We start from the raw sequence: 25,738 nt of genomic DNA on the forward strand, positions 1-25,738 counted from the left end.
TTTTCCCTGAATGCTATCAAAACAGAAAAATGCAGCATGCAGTAACGATTCAAAATTGCAAGTCTGAATCGCATGTAAAATCGTGCCAAAATCGTAAATCAGAATCGCATGTAGTGTGCAAGAGGCCTTAAAAAAAAAGGAGCATTCATACTGGGGAGCTTTCCAAGCGATTTCCACAGCTGAATCGCTGGGGATTGGTGGTGCTTTCAAAAGCGCTAGTTCAATTGTATATGGCAGTTATCTCACTGCAGTGATCGCCAGCGAATTGTGGAAATTAGAAATGCGATGCATGCAGAACCTTTTTTTTTTGTGATTTTGAAGCGATTGTGATTTAAATGTTGAAAAACCACAAACTCTCAAATTGTGTTTATGTCTAGTGAAAAAAAAAATCACTCTGCAAAACACTAGCGATTTTGCTAGCATTTTGCGATCCCTGTGTGAATAGTGCCTTAAAGTGGCCACACAAAGCATACCATTTTTTTTAAATATCTGTTCAATTCAAGAATAGCAATCAATTTTTCTGCCTGATTGTAAAAATTAAAAAATCTGACCAATGTTCCACACACCTATGTTAAGTTTTTCCCCAATCATGAATAAAGTAATTAAATGCCCAGAAAAAATTAATTGGATCTGTACATCAAATAATTGACAATCCATCACACACCATACAATTCTTGATAAAGTTGGTCTGAAATTTCCAACATTATTCCAACACACACACACACACACACACACACACGAAATTGGATTTATCGATCGAAAACAAAGAAAAGCTCTCGATTTTTCGGGACGACCGATCGTAAATATCGAATTGGTGAAAAGTTTGATCTTTTAACTGTCTGGTGTGTCGCCACCTTTATGCCTCGGATTTTAAAAGCCTCTCCCCCAAAAGGAACACCAAGTTGACATTGTCTGATGATTTGATCCATATAGCCTGACCTCGTGTCAGACTACATTCGGCAATGGCGAGCCCAAATGGGCCCATGTAATATTTAAATTGCCTGATGCAGCAGCGGAGGATAGGGACTTGCGGTGGTAAGACTGACACTGTAATGTAAAGGGGCTGAAGCCATGCCAGATTAGACCTAGCAACACCTCCCCTGGCTGTGGCCATTTTTTTCCTGTGAAACTATGTCCGATGTCGGACTATGTCTGACATTGGACATGAACTGTAAAATGTCCATGTCGGACATAGTCTCACACAGGATTGAAAAGGGTTAATGGAAGGAAAAAATGAATGAATGTAAAGTGGAAATCCCGTTTATCAGCACTAGAAGCAGAGAATTTCTGCACATTGCTGTGTCCTGTGCACCAATGTGGGTGTAATTATGAACATGATGGCATAACAATGTAAAATTAAATACAACACTTGTAGTTCCTGGAGCTTTGTAGATAAGTTCTGGATGTAAACCTGGCTTCAGGGAAATAAAGAGATAATTTGCACATTCGGTAGTGATGCATTGTGGGAGACCACAGTCGTTCACTTAAGACTGAATTATCACAAATACTTTCTGGTTTAAGAAGGCAAACTTTTTTAGTAGGAGGGCTTTTCTGTCCCTTTTATGCTAGGTACACACAATACAATTTTCTGACAGATTTACTGTCAGACCGATTTATTTCCGACAGGTCCGATCTGATTTCCGTTCGATTTTCCTTTTACTACTATGGAAAATCGATTTTAAATAATCTATCTGATGGTAAATCTTTCAGAAAATTGTATAGTGTTTACCTAGCATTAGTCCCCTATACTTTCCTTCTAGTTTTGGGTCATCCTTTTGGGTGTTCTGTAGATAAGTCTCTCTGTGGTTGACACTTGTCTACTTCGCATATGCATTAGAATGGACAGCCCATTTAAATCAATGTGGTCTATCACATCCAATGCAAAGTTTCACATGCAGGGACAAAAACCTGACAGCCTGCAGCATTTTTCTGCACACCGCCTGCGTTACCCCTTTTTCTAACCTTCACTACTGTGGAAACACCCAAACTCATGCAGAAAATAGGTGTACACCTTCCTCATGAACCAGTGAAACCTCACTGAATGGCTCGTAGTAGTAGTAACACTTTGCAATACAGTGCAGCACTAATGGTAATAAAATTGCAGAAAAAATGAAAACTTCTAAAATGACTGCAACCTTTCTTTTTAATAGACTGCCTCTGTTCTGAGCAAAACTCCCTCAGATATTCTATTGCAGTAAATAAAAATAAGTGTTTCTTTAAGACTGCTCGCTTTAAGCAATTATTCTTGTTTTAGCAACGTCCCACAGCGTTTACAATGTTATGCTACCTTTGCCACAGCTTCCTAGTGTATTCTCTTATAACTAGTTTGAGTCCTTATGTAGCTATGTAAGTCACTTGATTTTTTTCCTCCCCCTGAGGTTCACTTCATGCTTCTCTCCTGTGAACTTTTCCATTCACTGACGACACTGATTTAGCTGGAGATGAGATGGTTAAGCGCGTAGTTTCTTTTCACCCATGCACATCAAGGATTTAGTGGGTAAGGGGAAAGCTTTGGAGCAGAGGGAGGGGGGTTCAAAAGGGAAGGCAGATCCCAGGCTGGTCTGTGTCCAACAGCTATGTGATTGGTTAAGTGTAAGGGCGGCGCTTTGGTAGATGTTGAGCAGTGGAGTGGATTATGCAGGATCTGGAAGAGATGAATGTGTGTTGTACTCTGTGACCTTATCTGCTCATGCACTGGCTATGTGTACTTATTGCTTACTACGTAGTTGTGCAGTATCAGCAGTAGCATGTGTATGTAGGATTCAGTTATGATTTACATCCTGTACAGCTAAAAGCTTATTACCGTTTGCTTGTCTCTACAAACAAGTGGGTTTACTTTTATTATTGTTTTTTGTTCACTTGTGCTTTTCTGGCAGCTTTTAGTGTGCCTGTAACAAATCTTACTTTATGATAGGGTGAAGCTGGGCTCTACACAATCATTTGAGGCAAGCTGTGGCCTCAAGTAGTCTCCACTCGATCTCTGATACTAAACTGTATCTCTAGGGAATTAGTTCTCAGCATTAATCAGCAATATGTTTACTCTGGGTCATGCACGCATGTGGATGTGTACATAGCTCACTTTTGACGACTTTTTTTTTTTCTTATCACATTACATACCCTGCATTATATCTAAAAGTGATCATTTAATACATTCTATAAAAGGAACCGGTCATCAAAGAAATACAGGAGTATTACCTTTGTTTTAAAGAGGAACTGTCAGCCATACTATCTCAGAAAAAAACAAGATGTAGAAGTAGATAAATACTTGCTCTACTTACATAACATAATGCATTGCACTGTCCACATTTTATTTTACTACAGTAAAAAAGAGCAAATCATTCTTAGCATTTGCCATTTTAACCGACTATTTTGAAGCCAATCCTGATGTAATTTCCTCCCTGAGGCCTCATTCACTCCTAAAAACAAAAATGCAAGTGTTTTGCGTTTTGTGCGCTGCTTTTTCCCCTCCCTCCTCCACTGTGCACTGTTTTTGGGAAAAACACTTTTTTCTAAGCGCTTTGTCAGAGCGGTTTTGAGATTCACTCCCTGACGCAAGTCAGAAAGTGAATTCTTTGACCTGGAAAAGAATAAATACAATGTATTCTGAAAACGTGAACGCAATCGCCGCATAAAACTGTTTTGTGAGAGTTTAGCGCTCTTCCTATACCTTCCATTATAGCAAAAACGTCCCAAAAATGGTGCAGGCACCACTTTGCTGAATGCACAGCACACGAACCCTGCTGATCTGAACCTTCTCATAGAGATTCATTACACAAGCCTTTTGTGGACGATTTTAAAAATTGCCTGCGCTTTAAATGCCGAAAACTCCCCTAGTGTTAACGAACCCTTAAGGGGCCCATACACTTTCTGGCCGACCGATCGATCCCGATCGATCGATTGATCGTTTGCAAATCGGTTGGCCAATCGACCGATCGATGGCCGATTTCGATCGATTTCGATGGATTTCCATCGAACTGGCAGGGTGGAAAATTTAGGTCGATCTGATGAGATTGCTTATCAGTTTGCATTGGCCTTAATGGAAATCTGATGGCAAAAAAATGCCATCAGATCGAATTTCAATAGATTTCAAACTGAAATCTATTGGAATTCTATCCTGGTAAAAAAATGTTCTAAAAACGCATCAGATAGATCATCAGATGCATTTCTTATCTATCTGCTGCCAATCTGACGAGTGTATGGGCACCTTTACTCTCCTCTGCCTGATTGTGTATGCATTGCCCACCCTCCACTATAGAAAGTGCATTGTCTCAGCATGAGAAATATTGGCCAATCAGAGAGGAATAGAGATGTGGGAGGCTAAAACAGGAGAGAAAGAGGCTTCAGCCAATCAGGCTGCATTATTTAAGTCTGATGGGACAGTAGAGAAGAGAAAACACAACCAAGCATGCCCTGCAACTTCCTTTGTGTGTACCAAATTTTGTGTGTACTAGATAAGAGTCAGGTAAACCAGGGAATGATCATTTATCAAGAAAAGTAATAGTGATTTTAAAGGTGCCCATACACTCGTCAGATTGGCAGCAGATAGATAAGAAATGCATCTGATGATCTATCTGATGCGTTTTTAGAACATTTTTTACCAGGATAGAATTCCAATAGATTTCAGTTTGAAATCTATTGAAATTCGATCTGATGGCATTTTTTTGCCATCAGATTTCCATTAAGGCCAATGCAAAATGATAAGCAATCTCATCAGATCGACCTAAATTTTCCATCCTGCCAGTTCGACAGAAATCCATCGAAATCGATCGAAATCGGCCATCGATCGGTCGATTGGCCAACAGATTTTCAATCGATCTGGATCGATCGGTCGGCCAGAAAATCGGCTCAGTGTATGGGCCCCTTTACTGTTGGATTGCCTGGTTAGCATCCTTATTACTTGTTTACCAGATAAAAATAAAGAATTGATTTTATGCCCGACAGTTACACTTTAAATACAAGGGAATAAAGTTAACTGCAGTGCTTTAAAACGAACCGCATACACTGTTGGGGCCAGTTTGGTGCACGTTTCCTGATGCATGGCGACATACGTTGTAACGTAGATGTTTGGGTCCACTATGCAATCCGATGGGAAATTTCATGCGTTATCTACTAAAGTGTTCCCAGACACATTACATTACAACATGCGGGAATGCCCTCCTGTGTTGTGATGTGAAAGTCAATGGGCTTGAATGTTACCATTCAGATTGTTGTAACTGACAAAACAGCACATAATGTGAATGGACCAAAACCGTTCTTGTAACAGACACTGCAAGGAGAAATGGTGACAGGGAATGCCTTTCCTGTACTTTTAAAAACATTTTTTTTTGCCACATCTGCTTCACCAATTAGTGTAGAAGAAATAAACACTTTCTAAATGTAACAGCATATTGCCTGTTTGTTAGGTCTATGTTTTACTATGTATTTGTTTAGGTTATGCTTTAATATGTTTTTTTCTCCTCTTCATCCAGTTTGTCCTAGTACATGTAAACACCGGGCCTGTACCCAAGATGATCGATGCTGCCACAGCGAGTGCCTTGGGAGCTGTCTGGAGCCTAATGATGACACTAAATGCACAGCGTGTCGCCACTTCCTGCATCAGGGAAGATGTGTGGAGGCTTGTCCTCCTGGCTTTTATAGCTTACATGGATGGCGGTGCATTAGCTTCGGTGAATGCCAAGAACTGCACAACAAGTGTCAAAATATTCAAGATGGCTCTTGTCCACAGTATGTCATTCACAAGGGCGAGTGCATACCAGAGTGCCCGTCTGGCTATACTACTAACTCGACCATGTAAGTCATTTTATACACTCACTGCTGTTTACTGTAGCTCATAGGTAAAGAAATGTATGTGTTATGCAAGGGAAATGTAGTCTAACAGGAGCCGTAAGGAAATGTTACAGATACAAATTATTTTTTTCATCAACATTAGAAAAGCATTAAAATGAAAACTGGTCTTGTTTGAGCAGACTAACCTCAGCTGGCGGATGCAGTGCCTACCCATTGGGTAGCCTGACTTGTCCTAATAGACCGCCTTATAACTAAGTTATTGGGTATTATGATGGACATGCACGAATACAATGTGCTAGTGCGATACTTACCAATGTTTATTTAATATGAAAGTCAGCAAACTGTATGTTATATGGACATCTAGCCCACAGAGGTCTCTTATACCCCAAATGTAGTTTAATGGAATTACAATCGGATTGTACAGTGTTTTTGTTGTCTGTTTTTATTGAGGGGTAGTAGAGGTGCACTTCTCAAAAACGAGACGTAGGGGGTGGGTATGTACGGAGCACAAGATGTGTAAAAGTATATGGTTTGAAGGTTTTTTGGATGGGAAAGTATCAGCTGAGGAAGCGTCCTACAAATGGAATGTTTTATGTTATGCTTTGCATTGGTTTGCCTTTTCTTTATTGCTTTCTTTGTTGATGTACTGATTAATAAGAAATAAGCTGGAGGCTAAATGCCGTAACAATTTTGGTCAGGTACTTCACAAAGGATGTGTTTTGATCGTTCCTTAGAACCTGAGTGCTAAGAGACGCATGTACTGAGTTGACGTTTGTCAGGGTAACCGAAGACTGATAGTTACAATATAAGGGAGTCAGTCCTTGCAACTGTGCGAGTGGATTAAGGCTATATAAACATCTGACTGTTCAGAGTTTTATAGAACTTGTTGCACAATCCAGAGCTGAAATGTCATGAGGCCAACTCTTGATGTTAAACTGCACAAGTAACTGTTTTTAGATTACGTACTTATACACAGGGTCAAACTATGTATTGATAAGAAACATTCCAAATAATTGGTGTAATTGACTGATAAACAACTGCATCTGCTTCCCTCCAAGCATCCATACCTTGACTACTGATATTTTTAAATATTCCCAGTTTTCGAATGCTAGGTACACACAATGCAATTTTATGACAGCTTTACTGTAAGATCGATTATTTCCAACGTCTGATCGATTTTATGATTGACATTCCATTGAAGTTATGGGAAAAACAATCAGAAATCAGATTGGACATATTGGAATTAATCGATCTGTCAGAAAATTGCATTGTGTTTTCCTAGCATAAGTACTAGACAGGGCCCAACTGTCTTGAGCAGATCAGTGACAAGCACTTGTGTATATTCAGCCCATGGCATGAAGTGGTTATTTTATTTACCCTACAACCACTACCCAGCTATTAGAGTTCCATAATAGATTTTTGGGGTTTGTGTCAATTTTACCACTGTGATCTACTTACCCGTATAGTTTCAGCTTAGGACCATGTATTTGCATACTGATTAATTGTGAGGGTAATGTTTAATATAGTTGTATACTAAACTGATGCAGGAGGCGCCCATAAAAAATGCTGATAGGATAGTAAGTCAGAATTGGTAAAAAAAAATACCCCGAATGGGGTAAACCATCTGAAGGCGCCTTCAAATGGTTTACCCGATTTGGGCCGGCACATACTTGAGAAATATATATTTTTACCAATTCTGACTCGTTTGAGTCATTTTTACACAAATTCAATATCCTATTAGCATTTTTTGGGGCGCCTCCTGCATCCGTTTAGTATATACCTCTTATACTCCACCTTGTGGGGTTTCGCTTCGCAAGTCTTGCGATACTTGCGAAAAAATGTTAGGAGCAGTGACCACTACTTCCTGGAGAAAGACCAAGTGGGAACGGTTATTCCCCAGAGGCCCATACGAGTGGTTGCCTCAAGGAGCAACCCATCTTTGTGACTATATTCTTCTTATAAGATTAATCCAATACACCAGACGATATTATGCCAGAACAGGCTCCCGGTGTCCGTGTGTCTTCTTTTTTGTTTTATCTGTTTAATATAGTGTACTTCTTACTGTAAATCCTTCATATGTTTTTGTTTTTTCCCTGCAGGATAACCTGTGAGCCTTGTGCAGGACCTTGTCCAAAGATATGCAATTATCATGGCAAAGAGAAAATTATAGATTCTGTTACATCTGCTCAGGAGCTTCGAGGTTGTACTGTGATCAATGGGAGCTTGGTGATCATTATCCGGGGTGGCAGTGAGTATTGATGCATTAACATATTTTAATGTTGGTCTGCTATGTGTTAGAATTTTAGTATTGTATGCTTGAAATCGTAGGCCTCAGTTACTTTAACTGAGTTTAGTTAAAGGACTTGATGTGCAGAATCTCCCTTTAAGGATAATTTCTCTTAGAGATAAAGACAGTTCTGATTTTCAGTAGAACATTGTACTGGAACTCCCAAGGCTGTCTCAGAGCTATCCAGTGCAGAGGCCAGACCAGCTGGCGACGAACAACATAAACATGAGCCATTGTTATGAAAATATTCTCACAAGTACATTAAACAATGGTCTCCTCAGAACAAGGGGACAGTTCATTGGAAAATGGAATTTTACAGTGCATGCGCAGTAAAGACTGTGCTTGCCATGATATCATGGGTTCTTATCAGCCAATAGCAGGCGATGAGTTATTCATCCGTCCCTGCTCAGATGATGTCACATTTAACCCTTTAGAGGCCAGTATAAGAGGAACAAACGTGAGCAAATGCATATTCTTGCTTTATTTTGGCTAAAATGGTATAAATGCTCTTTTCTGAACAAAAACAAATTCCACCAATATAATAATAATAATCCTAACATTTGTATATATGTTCTCTTTTGAGGGGCTGATTGCCAATGAATCTCATTAAGCAGTAGACTGGGAGGCTGCTAAAGTTTATCACAAGAAAAAACAAAAATGCGGTGTTTGGGTTTCACTCACCTGTTTTCTAGTGGTGCGCTTCTTTCTGCTGTGCTGTCAATCTTACATGTACATATTCATATTATGTTTTTTTTTTTCTCACAGCTAATATTGCTGCAGAGCTAGAAGCAAATCTTGGTCTCATAGAAGAGATCACTGGATATCTTCAAATCAAACGGTCTCATGCTTTGGTGTCTTTGTCATTCTTTCGTAAGCTGCGATTAATTAAAGGTGATACACTGGAGGCTAGGTAAGTGTCCATAAATGACTATGAATATTAACAAACCAATCTATGTGACGATACTTCAATAACCAGTCTGTCTAGTCGTTCCAGCACCTCTGAGGGAACAAATGTGACGATTTAACCACTACCCCACCACAGGGTATGTTCCCTTAAAGTAAACCTGAGATTGGAGGGGGGGGATTTAAAAATTATACATTCCTGAGGCTTCCTCCAGCCCCCTCCAGGCTGATTGCTGCCTCGCCACCCTCTGCCACCTGGAGCATCTGCAATTTGGCCCTGAAAGTCCTCTGGTCTGGGGCAAACTGTGCGTGACTGGCCATGCATGCCCCCCTGTCACCGGGAGCATTCTGCGCAGGTGCAGGGAACGCTCCAGACAACGGGGGAGCTCTAGCAGCCAGCCTGTGTCAACTGGCCCCGATTAAAGGACTTTTTATTTATGTATGTATGTATGTATGTATGTGTGTGTTTGTTTTTTTCTGTCTCAGGCACACTATAACGATCAGAGCAATTTTCACATTCCATGCTCCTTCCATTCACTTGCCAATTACTTTATCACTACTTATCACACCTAAATGATCTATATATTTGTTTTTTGTGGGACAAGCTAGGCTTTCTTTGGGTGGTACTTTTTGCTAAGTATTATTTTTATTTCGTATGCATTTGAAAGGGAATCATCATGAAAAAATTTTGAAAAGTCATCATTTCTCAGTTCTCAGCCATAGTAGTTTGAAAATGTAAGTGCTACTGTAGATAAATCCAATACTTTTTATGGGCCCATTTGTCCTGGTTATTACATTCAAATTATGTCCCTAGTATAATTTATGGTGACAATATTTTTTTCTTATTATACTCCATCAAATATTATAAGCCCTTATATGCAAAAATAACCGTAATATACCTCATGACTTTCATACCAAAAAATCAGTACCTAGTACTAGGCACCTAAATTACCTAGTACTGTGGGCCCATCTCCTGCCTATACTGGGATGGGTACAATTCGGCCAGCAGGCAAGGACGGCCAGCAAGCAAGGACTTAAGCTACCTACACACAGGCTACAGCTGTCGCCGCAACCAAGTGGCACGCGCGTGTTGCGGCGGCAGGTTGCCCGTGTGTATGGAGCGCGCTCTCCGAACCGTCGCTACTCAGAGCTGTCGCCCGGGCGATTGGCGCAGCCAATCGCCTGGCGACAGTTGCCGCCGCAACTGTCGCTAGTCCGCGTGTGTATGCAGACTAGCAACAGCAACCCATAGGCAATACACGGAGCTTCTGACGGGGCGGGAGGAACGTCGGCGACAGCTTCCGTCGCATCACTAATCCCTCTTCCGCCGTGTGTATGCGGAGGGACCTGGCGACGAGCTGTCGCCGATCTGTCGGTAGCGACCAGCTACATTTGTAGCTCGTGTGTACCGACCTATAGTGGTGCAGTACCAATTGGGCAGCAGTCCTGTCATCCCAGCACACAGCAAAGTTATCAGCTGTATGCAGGGATGACAGGGCAGGGCCTGATCAGTACAGTAGCTTACCCTCAAATCCAGGAACAGCACACTACAAAGGAACAAGAAATATTCTGCTGAGAGAGACTTACTGATAGAAATATGAGACATCCCCTGAAAATAAGCCCTAGCACACCTTTTAAGAGCAAAAATTAATATAAGACGCTGTCTTATTTTTGGGGAAACATGGGTAGGGGTAAAACTGTGGGAACATATCTAAAATGTCAAAACTGCTCTGAATCATAAGAGGGAAACAAGATATAGGTGCAGAGCAGTAAACATTGTAAATAAGTGTAAGTTCAGCTATCTTCTTGAATAGCTATAAGCGAAATATATTTTGTGTTGCAGTGAATATGCTTTCTATGCCCTGGACAATAACAATCTAATGCAACTATGGGATTGGCAGAAGCACAATTTAACGATTCTAAAAGGCAAACTGCGTTTTTACATCAATCCACGTCTTTGTATGGAAGAAATACATCAGATGATTAGAGTCACTGGCACTGAAGGCCGACAAGAAAATGCAGATATTGCAGCCAAGACTAATGGGGACAAGGCATCCTGTAAGTACACTTTGTTAGCAATAGCTGCATCAGACAGGCCTTATCTCAAGTGGAATATCTTAGAATGTTAATGCTGTTTTCTCATAGGTGCTGCCTAAAAAAGAAACACTGCAAAAGTTTTTTTTTTCAAGAGTAGGTCATTAACAGGAACTCTATGGTGCGGTCATGCAGCACTGTTGTGAATCCGTTTCCTTTGGAAGATGTCATTCTTGGACTACTGGTCTGTATATTCTGGCACATGAGACTACTTTTTAACCCTTGAAAATCTTCTGAAAAGTCAGGGGTCATCTTATACGCCGGGTGTCATTGATGCCGGGTGATAAGCCCTATCCTGTTACCGACTCTCAGATCTTGCTGCTGAGTACTGTAGTGAAACGGTGCAGGCGCACATGTGCAAGATCAGAGAAGGAGGTACATAGGATACAAGGGTGGGCCAGAAGGGTCAAAGAGGCGTGTTTTATGGGCACAGCACAATCTATTCTTCCATACCGCTCTGATGAACAGGGAGGCAGGGAGAGCAGACCAAGCCGCTTAGGGAGAGGGAGAGTTGACCAATCCAACCAGTCAGTCACCTGTATACTGGGTAACACATACAGTACAGCACCAGTATCTCTTCATACCAGTATATGATTTATTTATTTGGTGTGCGTTGGAAGAGGGGTAGTCTTAAACGGCGAGAATATCCTAAACTCTATATTTTAACTGGAAAAGTTGGGAGGTCGTCTTATACGCCGGAATTTAGGGTAAGTCTTTTAGTGTAGTGTTCTTTTGTGGTATTGCTGAACTAGTTCAGCCACACTGCTGTGGAGAAAATGGGCAGCTTAGGATTCCTAGAGTCATATCGTATCTTCATTTTAAATTGATCTCCCTGACTTATATCTTTTTAAAACTTTAGACAAGACACATAACATTTACCACATATTGTGCTTTACTCCTGGCAGACTCAAAGCGCTTCAGGGCTGCAGTCACTTAGGGCACACTCCACGGGTGACCAGGATCATTAGGGAACCTCACCCAAAGACTCCTTCCTGTTTTACATATTGGCTTGAGACGGGATTCAAACCCTGGTTAAACCCTACATTAAAGGCCTTTACCAGTATGCTGTCCAGCTGACAGGTAGAATACTGCACAAAACGTCTACATGTACTTCATACGCCTAAAGGTGCGTACACACATGCGACTATAGTCGTTTGAAACGATCGTTTCAAACGACGATCGTTTAAAAAAAAAGCAACCACCGATCATGAAGTCTAACGACGGATGAGCTAGATCGTTAAAAACGAACGATCTAGCTTGGCGGATGTCTTCCAACGACGATCGTTTGCAAAAGTAGTACATCGTTGGAAACGGTCGTTCGTACTAGGCTTGACATGCGCATTTCGCTATTTCTCCATGAAACTTCTCATTTTTATGCGCAAGCGCAATAGTTGCTTTACGTAATGTAACGTTCGTTCTAACGATCAGATCGTTACACACATTTAAAAACTAACTTTACTTAGGTTGTTCTTTCATCAATTAAAAGTTCGTTTGTCGTTCTCAACAAACGATCGTTGTCGCATGTGTGTACGTAGCATAAGAATCAACTGAATCTGCCATGTGTATCACAAAGACTAGGGCTCTAGCAGACTGAAGACCATTGGGGAACATAACTGATACTGTAAACCTGGCCAGGGTTTATTAAAAACGGCCTGCTTGTATTAAGTGGAAATATTTTACAACCCTCACAAAATTTACACCTGCATCATTCTTCTTGATACATGCCCTGCAGTCATATATTAGTTTCTCTGATGTTGCACTGTAATGTAACACTCCTTGACAAGTAATTAGAGGTCATAAAACTCCTGAGACTGATGGCTCATACACACTGGTTACAACTGTCGCCGCAACCACATGGCACGCACGTGTTGCAGTGACAGGTCCCCGTGTGTATAACGCGCGCCACGAACCGTCGCTAGTCAGAGCTGCAACTTCGCCACAACGGTCGCTAGTCCGCCACGCGTACTGCGTGTGTATGCGGACTAGCGACAGCAACCCATAGACCATGGACGGAGCTTCCGGCGAGGGGAGGAACCTTCGGCGACAGCTTCCGGCGCATCTCTGTGCGCCGTGTGTACGGCTGCTGCACAGAGGGACCTGGCGACGAGCTGTCGCGCACACGTCCCCGGTGTGCTAGCGACAAGCTACAGCGGTACCCCGTGTGTACCCAGCATTAGAGACACTTATCTGAGCGAACACAATAGATAACATGTTCAATGAGAATTTTATATATTGGTATGGGAGCTAAATAACATTGAAAAACTACCCTTACGCATCGGAGACTATTAAAGCTTGAGACTGTTATTAAAAAAAGTGGTCCAATTCTGGCCACGGTCAGGGCGATCTGATAAACAATTTTTGTTATCAACATGCATTTAATCTGAGGCCACTGCTAAGAAATCTATTGAAATTGAATTTAGTATGTTCTGTCTAAAAGAACACTATCAGTTTAAAAGCGATTGAAACTAGCTTCCGTCTTTTTTTAATAATCTTCAGTGTCTTTCAACTTGATAAAGTATGTGGTAGGATGTTCTAACAGATTCACAACTCTAAAATAGATTGCTAAGGAATTTGCTCATTCTGTATAAATAGCTTAAACATTGCCCCACAAGATTGCCACATTTACCTGATGAAGTGTGGATGAGTATGATAGAGGGCGCTATAAGGGCTGGAACCCACAGGAGCGCTTTTAGCAGCGTTTTGGCAGCACTGCGATACGCTAGCAGTTTGCCAAAACGCTGTGCTAATGTTAATGGATGGGGCAACTTCCACAGGAGCGTTTGCGTTTCTCAGAAACGCAAACGCAGGACCTGCAGCATTTTGGGAGCGCTAGCGCTTCAATGTAAAGTATTGAAACGCTAGTGGAAACGCTCAGCAAAACCTAAACTGAGCGGTTCTGCTAGCGTTTTGCGGTGCAGCGCAATGTAACAAAATGAAAAATTATTCACACGACCAATCAGGATAAAACCGCAAACCGCAAAACGCTACGCACCCGCTGGGCAAAAAAATACAATGTTGCAAAACGCGACCGCAAACGCGCATGAATCCGCTTGCAAACCGCTGTTACAAATTGCTAGCGGTTGCGTTTAGCGTTTGCGGTTTGCAGTGGGTTCCAGGCCTAATGCTGGGATTGCTATATGATTCACAGTCTGCTTTCTGTTCTTTAAAAAAGACGAAACCCATTCACTGCAGCTATTTTTACCTAATCCTCCTCTAATTTATGGAGAGTGCAACAGGTCTCTGTGCCCCCTGAGTCATTTAAGGACAGGCAGATGGTCTTGGTAAAGCTAAGTGTGCTATAATAAAGGCTTCCAGCTATAGTAAAGGCTTGTAATTGGCAACTAAGGAAGCCATAAATTGCCCACTCCTCACCTAAACGTTGAAACAGGAATGGCTACTCTTTGCATCAAAGACCCACTCCATATAAACACATTTAATTAAGCAGCAGCTGAAGGCGTGACCTTGATGGGACCCTCTTGTGAGGTAGCTCTATTGGCTATTCTCCCCTGGCTTACGCTAGTACAGTGATGGTCAACTTTATCGTATAGGCAGCCTCAAGTACCATTTTGACATCATCTAAGGACTCTATACCGTATTCAGCACCTGTATTTAATTATGTCACTTATTGAAAAGAAATGCATTGAAAACAGCCCAATTTGCAATCATTATGTCTAGGAATGGTGAACTGGATGCAAATAACTCTGAGTTGATGCCGAATTATGCACATTTATGCAGCTTGAAAATTGACCAATTAAATGCAATCTCTGTGTACAGAGCAAATGCCTAGACCAGGGATTCTGCTTCATCGCTCCGAGCAACTGTTCCATTGTAGCATCTGCTTTGCATCAGTTTTGCTCCATGTTTCCTTGCACAACATCTAAAAGAAATGGGATTATTGGTTCCACATATCTACAGACATGTGGGTGATCTGCTCAGGGCAGGCATTGTCAATGCCTAGCTTGCTAAGGGTTCATCATGGCCTACCTCACTAAGGTGATCACATGTTAGTTATTGCCCTGCTTGATTGCACTACCATTTCTAAATCCTGGTACACACATCCATTTGTGGTTGGCCAGTAATTGGCCAATTTTACCACTTCAAGGTAGTATGAGGGCCAAAACCTTTTGAAAACTATGAACAGATTGTGTAGTAAAGCTCTTGTTCTACATGGAAGCACTAAAATTGGCCAATCAAAATTGGATGTCTGTACTCATCCTTGGCACTGATTTGAATAGATTTTCCCCATAGAATACGTGTAACAGATGTTTGTGTGGTGGGCCTTTGGCTTTTCTGACTAGGAATGTTATTTGTCAACATTAATGCACTGTTTCTTGTCAAAATAATATTGGTGGCATATACAGGTGATCCCTACTTACAAACCGGTTATGTTCTGGGAGTTTGTTTGTAAGTTAAGTAATGTTTTCTACGTAGGGAAATACGGATAAATGATTTACTCCCAGACTACTCTGGGTTTGGATATATACCGGGAGTATAAACAATGTTTTTTGTTTTCAATGCACTTTTACAGTAGACTCTCGTTATAATAAACTCTGATAAAATAAACCTCTGGATATAGTAAACTCAGTCCCCAGGTCCCAGCAAATGTCTGATATAGTAAACGTTTGATATAGTAAATGACTTTTCCTGTATATGTGCAAGACGGAGAAAAGTAAACTTCCAGCACTCAAGGGGGATTGCAGCAGGGGACTGGACTAGGCTGTAATAAACTGTAGACTGTAAGGATGTAGGTCCCTTTAAATTGCGTGCTCCGGCAAAGTATTGGAGTAAATAGTAATCTTGTGACAACGGAGAGAGAGAGCAAAGCCAGCACTGCAATTGGGGTTGTTTATTATAGAAATAATAGACACTTACAGTCAAGTTGCAGCCAGATGCTAAGGCAGGTTAAGTGGGCGCCAGGTCTGTGTCCCCCTGCGGACGTCCGTTTCGCGCTAACAGCGCTTGTTCACCGCAATGGGAAGAGTACTTTTCCTGTATAGTTTACTATAAAAGGATTCTACTGTAATTTGTTTTAACAGTTAATACAATACTGTAACATGTAGCAACAAAAATAAGCACAAAATGTAATGTATATTTTGTACATGGAGCCAACTTTGTATGCAAGAAGTCTAAAGTGAGTTGTTTGTAATTAGGAGACTGCCTTTGAAATTAAGGCAATTTATGCACTGAAATATAGATTGTAAATACTGTAGTAGATCTTCTAGAATTAGTTTGCACACTGATTTATAGTTTCAAAATCAGATTGTTTTTTCTCCCCTTTATTATAAAAATGATGATCTGAATGTATTTTTTCCTTCCAGGTGAGAGTGACCATCTCCACTTTAACTATATAAAAGCAAGCTATGATAAAGTGTTGATTAGATGGGACCCATACTGGCCACCTGATTACAGAGACTTGCTGGGATTCATGTTCCATTATAAGGAAGCGTAAGTACAGTCTAGCAGCACTGAGCTTTCTAAAGCAAACCGATACTCCACTTTCCTCTGTGTGTACATCTGTTACACTAAGCAAATACAGAAAACTGAATACGTTAACCTGTTCTATAAATGTTTCTTCAAAGCTTTCCTTTATCTTGGAGTACCTACAAAATCAATTTAAAGAATTTTTTACTTCTGGAAACAAAATGGGTGTAGATCTTACAGCAGTGAATGGCCAGTTTGCTTGCACTTATTTTGTTAATAGAAACCACCGCATTGGTTTTGGAATTAGCTTTGCAAAACACAGGTGTGCCTTATAACACACCATTTTAAAAAGGAAAATAAAAAAGCTTTACTTACCTGAGGCCTCCTCCAGCCCATAGCACCTGTCCTGTGCCCTCATTGCAGCTCTGCTCCCAACCGGTGGCCTGGGGTGCCCTCTGTTGCAGATGCCGATCTTGCCAGGCCGGCATGTGCGAGCACCGCTTATGATCGCGCCGACGTGGTCTTGAGTGTTCCGCGCAGTAGATAGTTATAGTAGTTCTAGATGCCGGTTGGCATTTGTAATTAAGGGGACACCAGCTTGAAGCGTAGCTGCGGTGAGGGACATATCGGCTGCCCCAGGGGCTGGAGGGAGGAAGCCCCGGGTAAGTAGATCCTCCCTTTTTTTTTTTTTTTTTAACTCCTCGCATTTAAACTACTCTGCAGGAGACAAGGAATATGCAAAAATCCACCTTGTTTGTGTTTTGAGATAATTCTCCCTTATCTGCTAGTAATAAGCCACTGTAATTTGAGCGGCCAACTCTGTTTGAACTGTGCACCCTTCAGACAGGCTTAAAGCGGACCTGAATTCAGAACTTACTCTCTGCTCTAAAAGATAAGCAACAGCATTATAATCTTCAAAAAAAATTGTTACAGCTGACATAAATCCTGTAATAAATCTGCAGCGTGTCAACTTCCTGCTTTCATAGAAGCAAACCTTGGGTTAACATCCTGTGTTTACAAATTAGCTGATCCGCCATGGCAGCCAGCTGACACAGTTGAGAGATCATATTACATATAGAGATTAGTCACAGATGAGGGGGAATTAAACAGCCTAAACTCTCTAAATACATACAGGGTGCATTCTCTGTTTTCCTTCTGTCCTGTGCAAGAGTTTAGGTCCACTTTTATGTAAACGCAGGAGTTTAACCCTGTATATGCTCCCAGCAAACCAGGAAGGAACTGCACTGCATCATCTCTGAAGGAGCGCTCTAAGCTGTAACAAGGAAATGTTTTTTTTCTGTAAAGGTTACTATGCTGTTGCTTATCTTTTAGATCAGAGAGGAAGTCTTGGGTTTAGGTCTGCTTTAACATACACAGATTGAGCTGTTTTTGTATATCTCATCCAAAGCATGTGACCGTTGCACCATTGCTAGACATGGGTACCTAGATCCCTTTTGTCTATTTCCAGAAACAGCTGGTAGCTGTCTGGATATCTAGTTTATGTACACAAAAAAGAAAAAAAAACACATCCTAGGAATCATTTCAGGAAAATGAGGTTCAGAAAGATAGAAAAACAGTGTGGTGATGAAGCAATCCTAAGCATGTCGTATTTCAGTGCTGCAATGAAGCAACACTATGCATCTCCTATTTCAGTAGAAAGTTCTTTGCACATATATAGCCCCCAACATTGAGAAATATCTATTTTCAGAGAAACTAGTCTTTTTGTAACTTTTGGGGGAAGAAAGAAAGTACATTCAGCATCAATTATTATTTGTGTTTCATTTCCGTGTAGTATTGTTATAACAGACAATATTATTATCGGAATGCTGTTCAAGTACATGTGTGGAACAGTGCAGACTTTTTGCCACTGAATTATAAATTCCCTGAAAACTGGGAGGCGGGTTGCTGACTAAGCAGATATGTTGCGTACAGATCTCCTTGCTATACCCATCCTGACTGGTTATTCAACACCAATCTTACCCATAACTGCTCAGAGATGCTCCTGTAACACCCATGGATAATTGGTAATTCACAATGGGTCAGATAGTCAGCTTCAGTAGGCAAGATGCAGGGGGTGTCTGTGGTACCAAAATCCTCCCAAACAATAGCAGCTGGAGCAAGACCCATCCTCAGAATTGGCCTCACCATTGCCAACTACAAGAATAGACTTGCATCTAAAAGAGACCGCCTGCAGATCAGCATGGGTCAGATGTAGCATAATCTGCCCAAAATCATCACAGACACAGAGTACTCAAACTCCAAGGTGAAGGATGCAGCTACTACCAGCATAGTAGTGGTACCGTATCTATAGACTCACTAAGACCACCAACTAGACAGGCCTATGACTCCAGACCTGGAAGCCGGTGCGGATTCCTGCAGGTACACCACTTCTGCTATACACAAGACCAGTAGAAAGAACGGAGACGGCACACAAGGTTGCATCTCCAAGTAAGCTGTATTGCACTCATACTGTTACAGAGTATGCAGAGCACATGACATGTTTCGGGCGTAGCCCTTCCTCAGGTGTACAGGCCTTGCAAATCCATGTCTCTAAACTGTAAGACAGAGAATTAAAACGGGCAATACAACATACCCATGCTAGGCCTGCCAGAGAGGAAAGAAGGTACTGACCCCACTACATTTATGGAGGAATTTGTGAGATCCTTATTTCCCATGGTTGCATCAGCATTGTTTGTGGTGGAGTTGGCCCATCATATACTTGGGAGGCCTCTGCTAGCAGGAACACCCTCACAGCCCCTTGTTTTTAAAGCCCTTCATTATAACGACTGGGATTGGATCCTACAGGAGGACAGGAAAACGAAGGACGTCAAGACATTGTGGCTTTTACGTTTTTCCAGATTACATGGCCGAAACACAGCACCAGCGGAATTCATTTGATAGGGAAATAGAATGACTTTGAGAACATGGTATCATGTATGCAACCATATTTTTTTGCAGGGCTAAGGGTACAGAACAGGAAATTGTCCAGTTTTTTTTTTTTTTTTGTAGGGTTGTAGGTTTCATTTGGTAAGAGTATTTTGTCTGGGTATCCTTGCCTCTGGTAGAAGGATATGTTGCACTTGCTGGAGAAGAGGTGGGAGGATGCCATGGAAGAGGCTAAGGAGGCATAAATGTCTGCTAGAGGTAGACTGGGATTGGGGAAGGTAGCTTTACATAGAAAGGGGACATATGGGATCATTCTTGCCAGGCTTGTTTTGTTATGATGATCGGTTTTCTTTGTATTAGCAATAAATACAATTCTTTCTGTTAAAAAAAAACAAAAACAAACTAATAAATTGCTGGAATTCATGATTGCACATATTTTTCATTTTATTAGACCCCACCAAAATGTGACTGAGTTTGAGGGCCAGGATGCTTGTGGCTCCAACAGCTGGACAGTAGTGGATGTAGATCCCCCGGCACGCAACTCAGACGGCAAGACACCAAATCCTCCAGGGTATCTTATGCGTAATTTAAAGCCATGGACGCAATATGCAGTGTTTGTGAAGACTGTAGTGTATTCGTCAGATGACAATAGTAAAGCACGGGGTGCCAAGAGTGAGATCATCTACATCCGGACAAATGAAACCAGTAGGTGTTTGACAGAGAGTTCACATGCATTTTATTGGTCTTTAATTTTTGTGTGTAATTGTAATTGTTACAGAACACTGTGATGCATTTTAATTTTTCAATATTCCATTTGTAGTCCCCTCTGTTCCACTTGACCCAATTTCTGTGTCCAACTCGTCCTCTCAAATTATCCTGAAGTGGAAACCACCATCTGAGCCCAATGGAAATGTCACTCACTATCTGGTGTATTGGCAAGAGCAACCAGAGGACAGTGAGCTGCTTGACCTGGATTACTGTCTGAAGGGTAAGTGTAATGAAACTTTGGAATAAGATGCTAGTAAAAAGTTTTTACACTGTTTTATCAACAGCTACTAGAGTAGGGGGTTGGCACATTTTTTGACTCGTGAGCCACAAAGGGTTCGTAATTTGACAGAAGGGCTGGAGTACTATAGGTTGCTGATGTGCACCTCGTCCCCCTGTACTGGAAGCCAAATGCGCCCCTAGTCTTAGTTTGACCCCCAGTTAAGGTAGACAGCGAACCGATATCTAGGTAGCCAGGTAAGCCCTCTAATATTATGTAACCCCCTCCCCCTGTATAGATAGCCACATGTGCCCACGGTATGAAGAAAGTCTCTCCACTACTATAGGTAACCAGGTGTGCCCCCAGAATCAAGTAGCCTCCACCCCAGTAGCCAATGTGCACCCCCCAGTACTGGAAGCCAAATGCACCCCTAGTCTTAGTTTGCCCCACAGTTTGGGGTAGTTGATGAGCCTCCTCCCCAGTATAGGTAGCCAGATTTCCCCCAGTATTATGTAACCCCCTAACCCAGTATAGGCATCCATATGTGCTCACAGTACTCGGTAGCTCCCTCCCCAATATGAGCAGCCAGGGGGGCACCCAGTATTAAGTAGCCCCCTTCCCAGTATAGCTAGCCAGATATGCTCCAAGTATTAGGAAGCCCATTCCCCAGTTTAGCTAGTCAGGTGTGCCCCCAGTATTAGGAAACCCCTTTCTCAGTTTATGTAGCCAGGTGTGCCCCCAGTATTAGTTATCCCGTTCCCCAGCTTAGGTAGCCTGGTGTGCCCCCAGTATTAGGTAGCAGATGTGCCTCTACTTCTCTATGCAGAGTTGCGAGCGGCGCATACACAGCTGCTCTCCGCTTCTAGCTCCAGTCTCCCTTCAGCTGTGCTTCCATAGTCCTCTCTATGGCCACGGCGTGTCACTCTTTTTGTGATCCTCTGACATGTACTAGTGGCGGGTCACATGCCACTGTAGCCATGGATATGGGGCGCTGGATGCGTGGTTAGAGATTGGCGCTGGAAGCTGAGAGAGGGTGAGTAACATCATTTTTGCTCCAATTTAAATTCTGCGTTTGATGTAAGATTTAATTCTTTGACCAGGGTTCAAATCCCAGTTCAAGCCAGGCTGTAAAATAGTGAGGAGTCTTTGGGCAAGGCTCCCTAAGTAGCTGCAGCCCTGAAGCACTTTGAGTCTGCCAGGAGAAAGGCTCAATAATATTGTTATGCATCTTGTCTATTATCAGTATCGTAATCCGAGCAGCGCAGACAGTTTATGCTACTAGTTCTATTTCTTGTGATTATTATTTTTGTATATTTAAATAGTGCTGCCATCTTCTGCAGTACTTTACAGAGTCATGTCACTAATTTATATGTATAGGTAGTCCCCAACTTATGAACGACCTGCTGCAGTGGCGTAGCTAAGAAGCTATGGGCCCCAGGTTCACGGTTTACATGGGGCCCCCCTTAAGCACTCTATACATAACAATTGATACGGCACATCAAAACCTGCCAAGGACAGCCACAGTGTCTGAGTTGCAAGAAGGGGATTTGGAACAGTTTGTTAATAATTACTACTATTCAAAGCATCTATAGAAGTGATTATTACCAGCACAGGATCAATAGAGAGCTAATATTGTGATAGAGGGTGGACCCTTCAGGGCCCCTCTGGCCCAAGGGCCCCGATGCGGTTGCTACCTCTGCACCCCCTATTGCTATGCCCCTGACCTGCTGATACAAAACTGCCTGAAAATGAGAAACCAGACAACTGTGGTTTAAAAGGAAATAAATATGGTAGCCCCTATTTACCTTTCGCTTCAAGTTCCCTTTAAGATTTAACCAACAATCCCTGTCTCGTTCGTTAACTGGGGACTACCTGTACTTCAGTCCAAATACAGTAGAATCTTAGTTTTCCGACACCTACGAGGATTGGCATATGCCTGATAATTGTAATTTCTGGTTGCTTGAGAGACACTGTTAAAAATAGGCCTTATGCTGGGAATACACGGCTCGATTCTGAGCCATTAAGATGGGTCGATAGATAATTTCCAACATGTCCGATCACTGTTCGATTGTCTTGCAGCTCGATTCACCTTTGAAGTTAATTGACAAAAAGATAAGAAAAACGAGCGGAAGATAAGACTAGAGCGGGCAAAACGATTGGGCGCAGAATAGAGTGCCAGAATCGACCCGTGTATTCCCAGCATAATACTGTACTCCCCCTTACCATACTTAAACCTTAAACTTAATTTAGGCAAAAGATTAGTTTTAAAGCCCGTACCCACTACGTGATTTTTTCGACCGGTGACTTTTTTTTTTGATAGACGAGCTATCATTTCCGCTATCTCACAGCGTGGGTAAAGGCGTGCGATTACGCCTTTACCCCAACAACTCCCACGCAAAGTACCGTGATCGCTTGAACTCTTGTTGGCACCTGTAATGTGACATCGCATATACCCACCTGCATGGAGATGGATCGGGAAACAATTGTTGTTGTGGGCCATCACTGGGCGTCCATCTTTCTGCGTCATTAGATGAGTATTCAGCTTTAGGATAAAGGTATATTTTACTTTCACTGCTAAATTAGTCTTCTAATTAGACCAGGATTCACTGACAGTGGTTTATCGCTAGAGTCCCCATGCTGGTCCTTCTCAGAATATTTTTGATATTGGTAGACTGGCAGTACTGCAAGACCACTCTTGTCAATAGTTACTGTTTTTCTTCTTAAACAGGGTTAAAGTTGCCCTCCAGAACATGGTCACCTCCTCAGGAAACCGACGACTCTGTAAAACCCAATGGAACAGACACTGAAGAAACAAATAAAGCATGTTGTTCCTGCCCCAAGAGTGAGGCTCAGCTGCAAAGTGAACATGTTGACCTGGCTTTCAGGAAAACATTTGAAAATTATTTGCACAATGTAGTCTTTATTCCAAGGTAAGGGTAATGTCAGAATCCCAGTGTTGCCGTTTTCATGCATATTAAATGTTTAGTGATGGAAAAAAATAAACATGTACTATTCAGGGGTGGCAGAAGAATAAGTCAGCTTACTGCTTTAAAGCCAATGGGAACTACTTTAAAAAAAATGAAGCAGATACTTCCCTTAGGAGAGGGAAGGCTCTGGGTCCTATAGAGCCTTCCTGCTCCTCTCCCGGTGCCCTTTCTAGCGCTGGCTCCCCGGTAGCCGTATTCAACCAATTTGGACAAATACTGCTCTAATCCCTGACGTGGGGGACTTCGGAAGTCTTCGGGAGCCCGAATGCTCCTGAAGACGGGCCACTCTATACTGCACACGCGTGAGTGCTCTTTCTGTCTCTCGTGCGCAGTATGGAGCCGCCTGCCTTCAGGAGGACTCTGCTCCCGAAGATTTCCGAAGTTCCCAGAGGCGAAGTATTCAATCCGGGGAGCAAGTGCTTAACGGTGGGGACCGAGAGAGGAGCGGTAGGTAAGGTTTTTAGGTATCCGTTTCAGTTTTTTTTTTTTTTTTTAATGTAGCGATTCCCATTGACGTTAAAGGGGCACTACACAGAAAAACTGTAAAGTAGGTAGTAGAAATCTGACAGAAGTGACAGGTTTTGGACTAGTCCATCTCTTTATAGGGGATTCTCAGGGATAGATTTATTTTCAGAAGCACTTAGTGAATGGCAGTTGCTCTGTCCAACTGCCAAAAAGCTGTGTAGTCAGCAGGGAAGCTGGCCAGCACCTTGCTTATATCATTTTTAGGGAATATCTTTATAAAGAATAAAAGCCTTGCTGAGAATCCCCTATGAAGAGATGGACTAGTCCAAAACCTGTCACTTCTGTCAGATTTCTACTGCCTACTGTAAGTGACAGCAACATAGGAGAAAAGTAATTTATGGCTCATTTTACTCTGGAAAAAATGTAGTTCTTATTTGTATATGTTTGCACATATTTTACATTTTACAGTTTTTCGCTGTAGTGCCCCTTTAAGGATTTATTCACCAACAGTAAACCTCAAAATATCCATAAGTCTTGTTGATCATTTTGGCCTATGCAGTACCCATTGTCCAGGTCTTTAACCTCAGTGGAGCTTGACAAGATGAGGTGTGCTGACCAGTTCATCTGCAACTTAAAGGACAACTGTAATGAGAGGGTTATGGAGGCTGCCATATTTATTTCCTTTTAAACCATACCAGTTGCCTGGCAGCACTGAAGATCTATTTGGCTGCAGCAGTGTCTAATTCACACACCTGAAACAAGCATGCAGATAATTGTGTCAGATCTGACAATGTCAGAAACACCTGGTATGCTGCATGCTTGTTCATGGTCTAAAAGTATTAGAGGCAGAGGATCAGCGGGATAGCCAGGCAACTAGTATTATTTAAAAGGAAATAAATAAGGCAGCCTCCATATCCCTCTTGTTGCAGTTGTCCTTTTAAGATTGCGGTGCCAACATTGGGGTTAAGCACCTGCCATTCCCTAACACTGTAAAAAAGGTATGCAGTTCACACATGAATCTTTCCTACAGGACATGCTATTCATTAATTTTGAATGACTTGATCTAGGCCTTGAGCTGTAGAATGTACACGGCATTGACAGGGATCTCCAAATCAGACATTTTATATTCTTGCATTGTAGACCTTCCAGAAAACGGCGTGATACATCATTTGGTGCTGCTAATGCGACTGCACAGGATCCCCTGACACCCACCCCAATGTCTAATATAACAACAACTGGCTCTCCTGATGACCCGGAGCCAAAAAAATTATCTCAGAAGGTTTGGTACAAGGAGTCATTTGTCATCTCTGACCTGAAGCATTTCACAGCATATCGAATCGAGATCCATGCATGCAACCATCAACTTGCACTGGGCTGTAGTGTTGCTGCTTATGTCACTGCCAGAACTATGCCAGAAGGTGAGCCAAGAACAGGTTGCACAAATTACTTGTTCAAATGATTGTTTGAAACGTATGTATATTTTGTAACCAAGAGTATGCAAAATTGTGATTGTAATTCTGAAATGTATAAAGTAAGGGGCCAGTTTCCACCTAGCCATCCACACCCGAAAAATGCATTAGAAGCGACAGCCCATGCAAAATTGATGGGCCATTTCGATTTGGTGCATGTAAAAAACAAGTGACAGCAGGTTGCATGTCCCAGACACTGCACACTTCCATGCAATACATTAAATTGTGCAGCTGTGGAAGGCACAAACTGTTTTTGCTTATGAACATGTGCGTTGTGTTAGAACATGAAAAGATGCGCCTGGAACCGCACATTAGCAAGTGGAAACAGGCCCTAAGTCTTAACTTTGGATATTATATGTTTTACTTATGGACTACTTTCAACTGGACACAGTAGCTATTAATTGAAACTTGTTGTTTTTGAAGCATAGTTTATAAAACTGCAACAGATGTAGAC

At 42.0% G+C, this 25,738-nt stretch overlaps 1 protein-coding gene across 2 annotated transcripts in view; it reads left to right on the plus strand.

Moving 5' to 3' along the window:
* The window catches only part of INSR (insulin receptor), a 134,198-nt gene that overhangs the window by 78,383 nt on the left and 30,077 nt on the right, over positions 1-25,738 (plus strand). For both annotated transcript variants that reach the window (XM_068234133.1, XM_068234134.1), the window contains exons 3-11: positions 5,469-5,790; positions 7,887-8,035; positions 8,840-8,984; positions 10,821-11,035; positions 16,390-16,516; positions 19,830-20,083; positions 20,199-20,366; positions 23,092-23,293; positions 24,956-25,233. In XM_068234133.1, the coding sequence (XP_068090234.1) occupies positions 5,469-5,790; positions 7,887-8,035; positions 8,840-8,984; positions 10,821-11,035; positions 16,390-16,516; positions 19,830-20,083; positions 20,199-20,366; positions 23,092-23,293; positions 24,956-25,233 (1,860 nt within the window). The remainder of the gene's footprint in view (positions 1-5,468; positions 5,791-7,886; positions 8,036-8,839; positions 8,985-10,820; positions 11,036-16,389; positions 16,517-19,829; positions 20,084-20,198; positions 20,367-23,091; positions 23,294-24,955; positions 25,234-25,738) is intronic.

The sequence above is a fragment of the Hyperolius riggenbachi genome, chromosome 1 (assembly GCF_040937935.1).
Source record: "Hyperolius riggenbachi isolate aHypRig1 chromosome 1, aHypRig1.pri, whole genome shotgun sequence".
Classification (NCBI taxonomy): Eukaryota; Metazoa; Chordata; class Amphibia; order Anura; family Hyperoliidae; genus Hyperolius; species Hyperolius riggenbachi.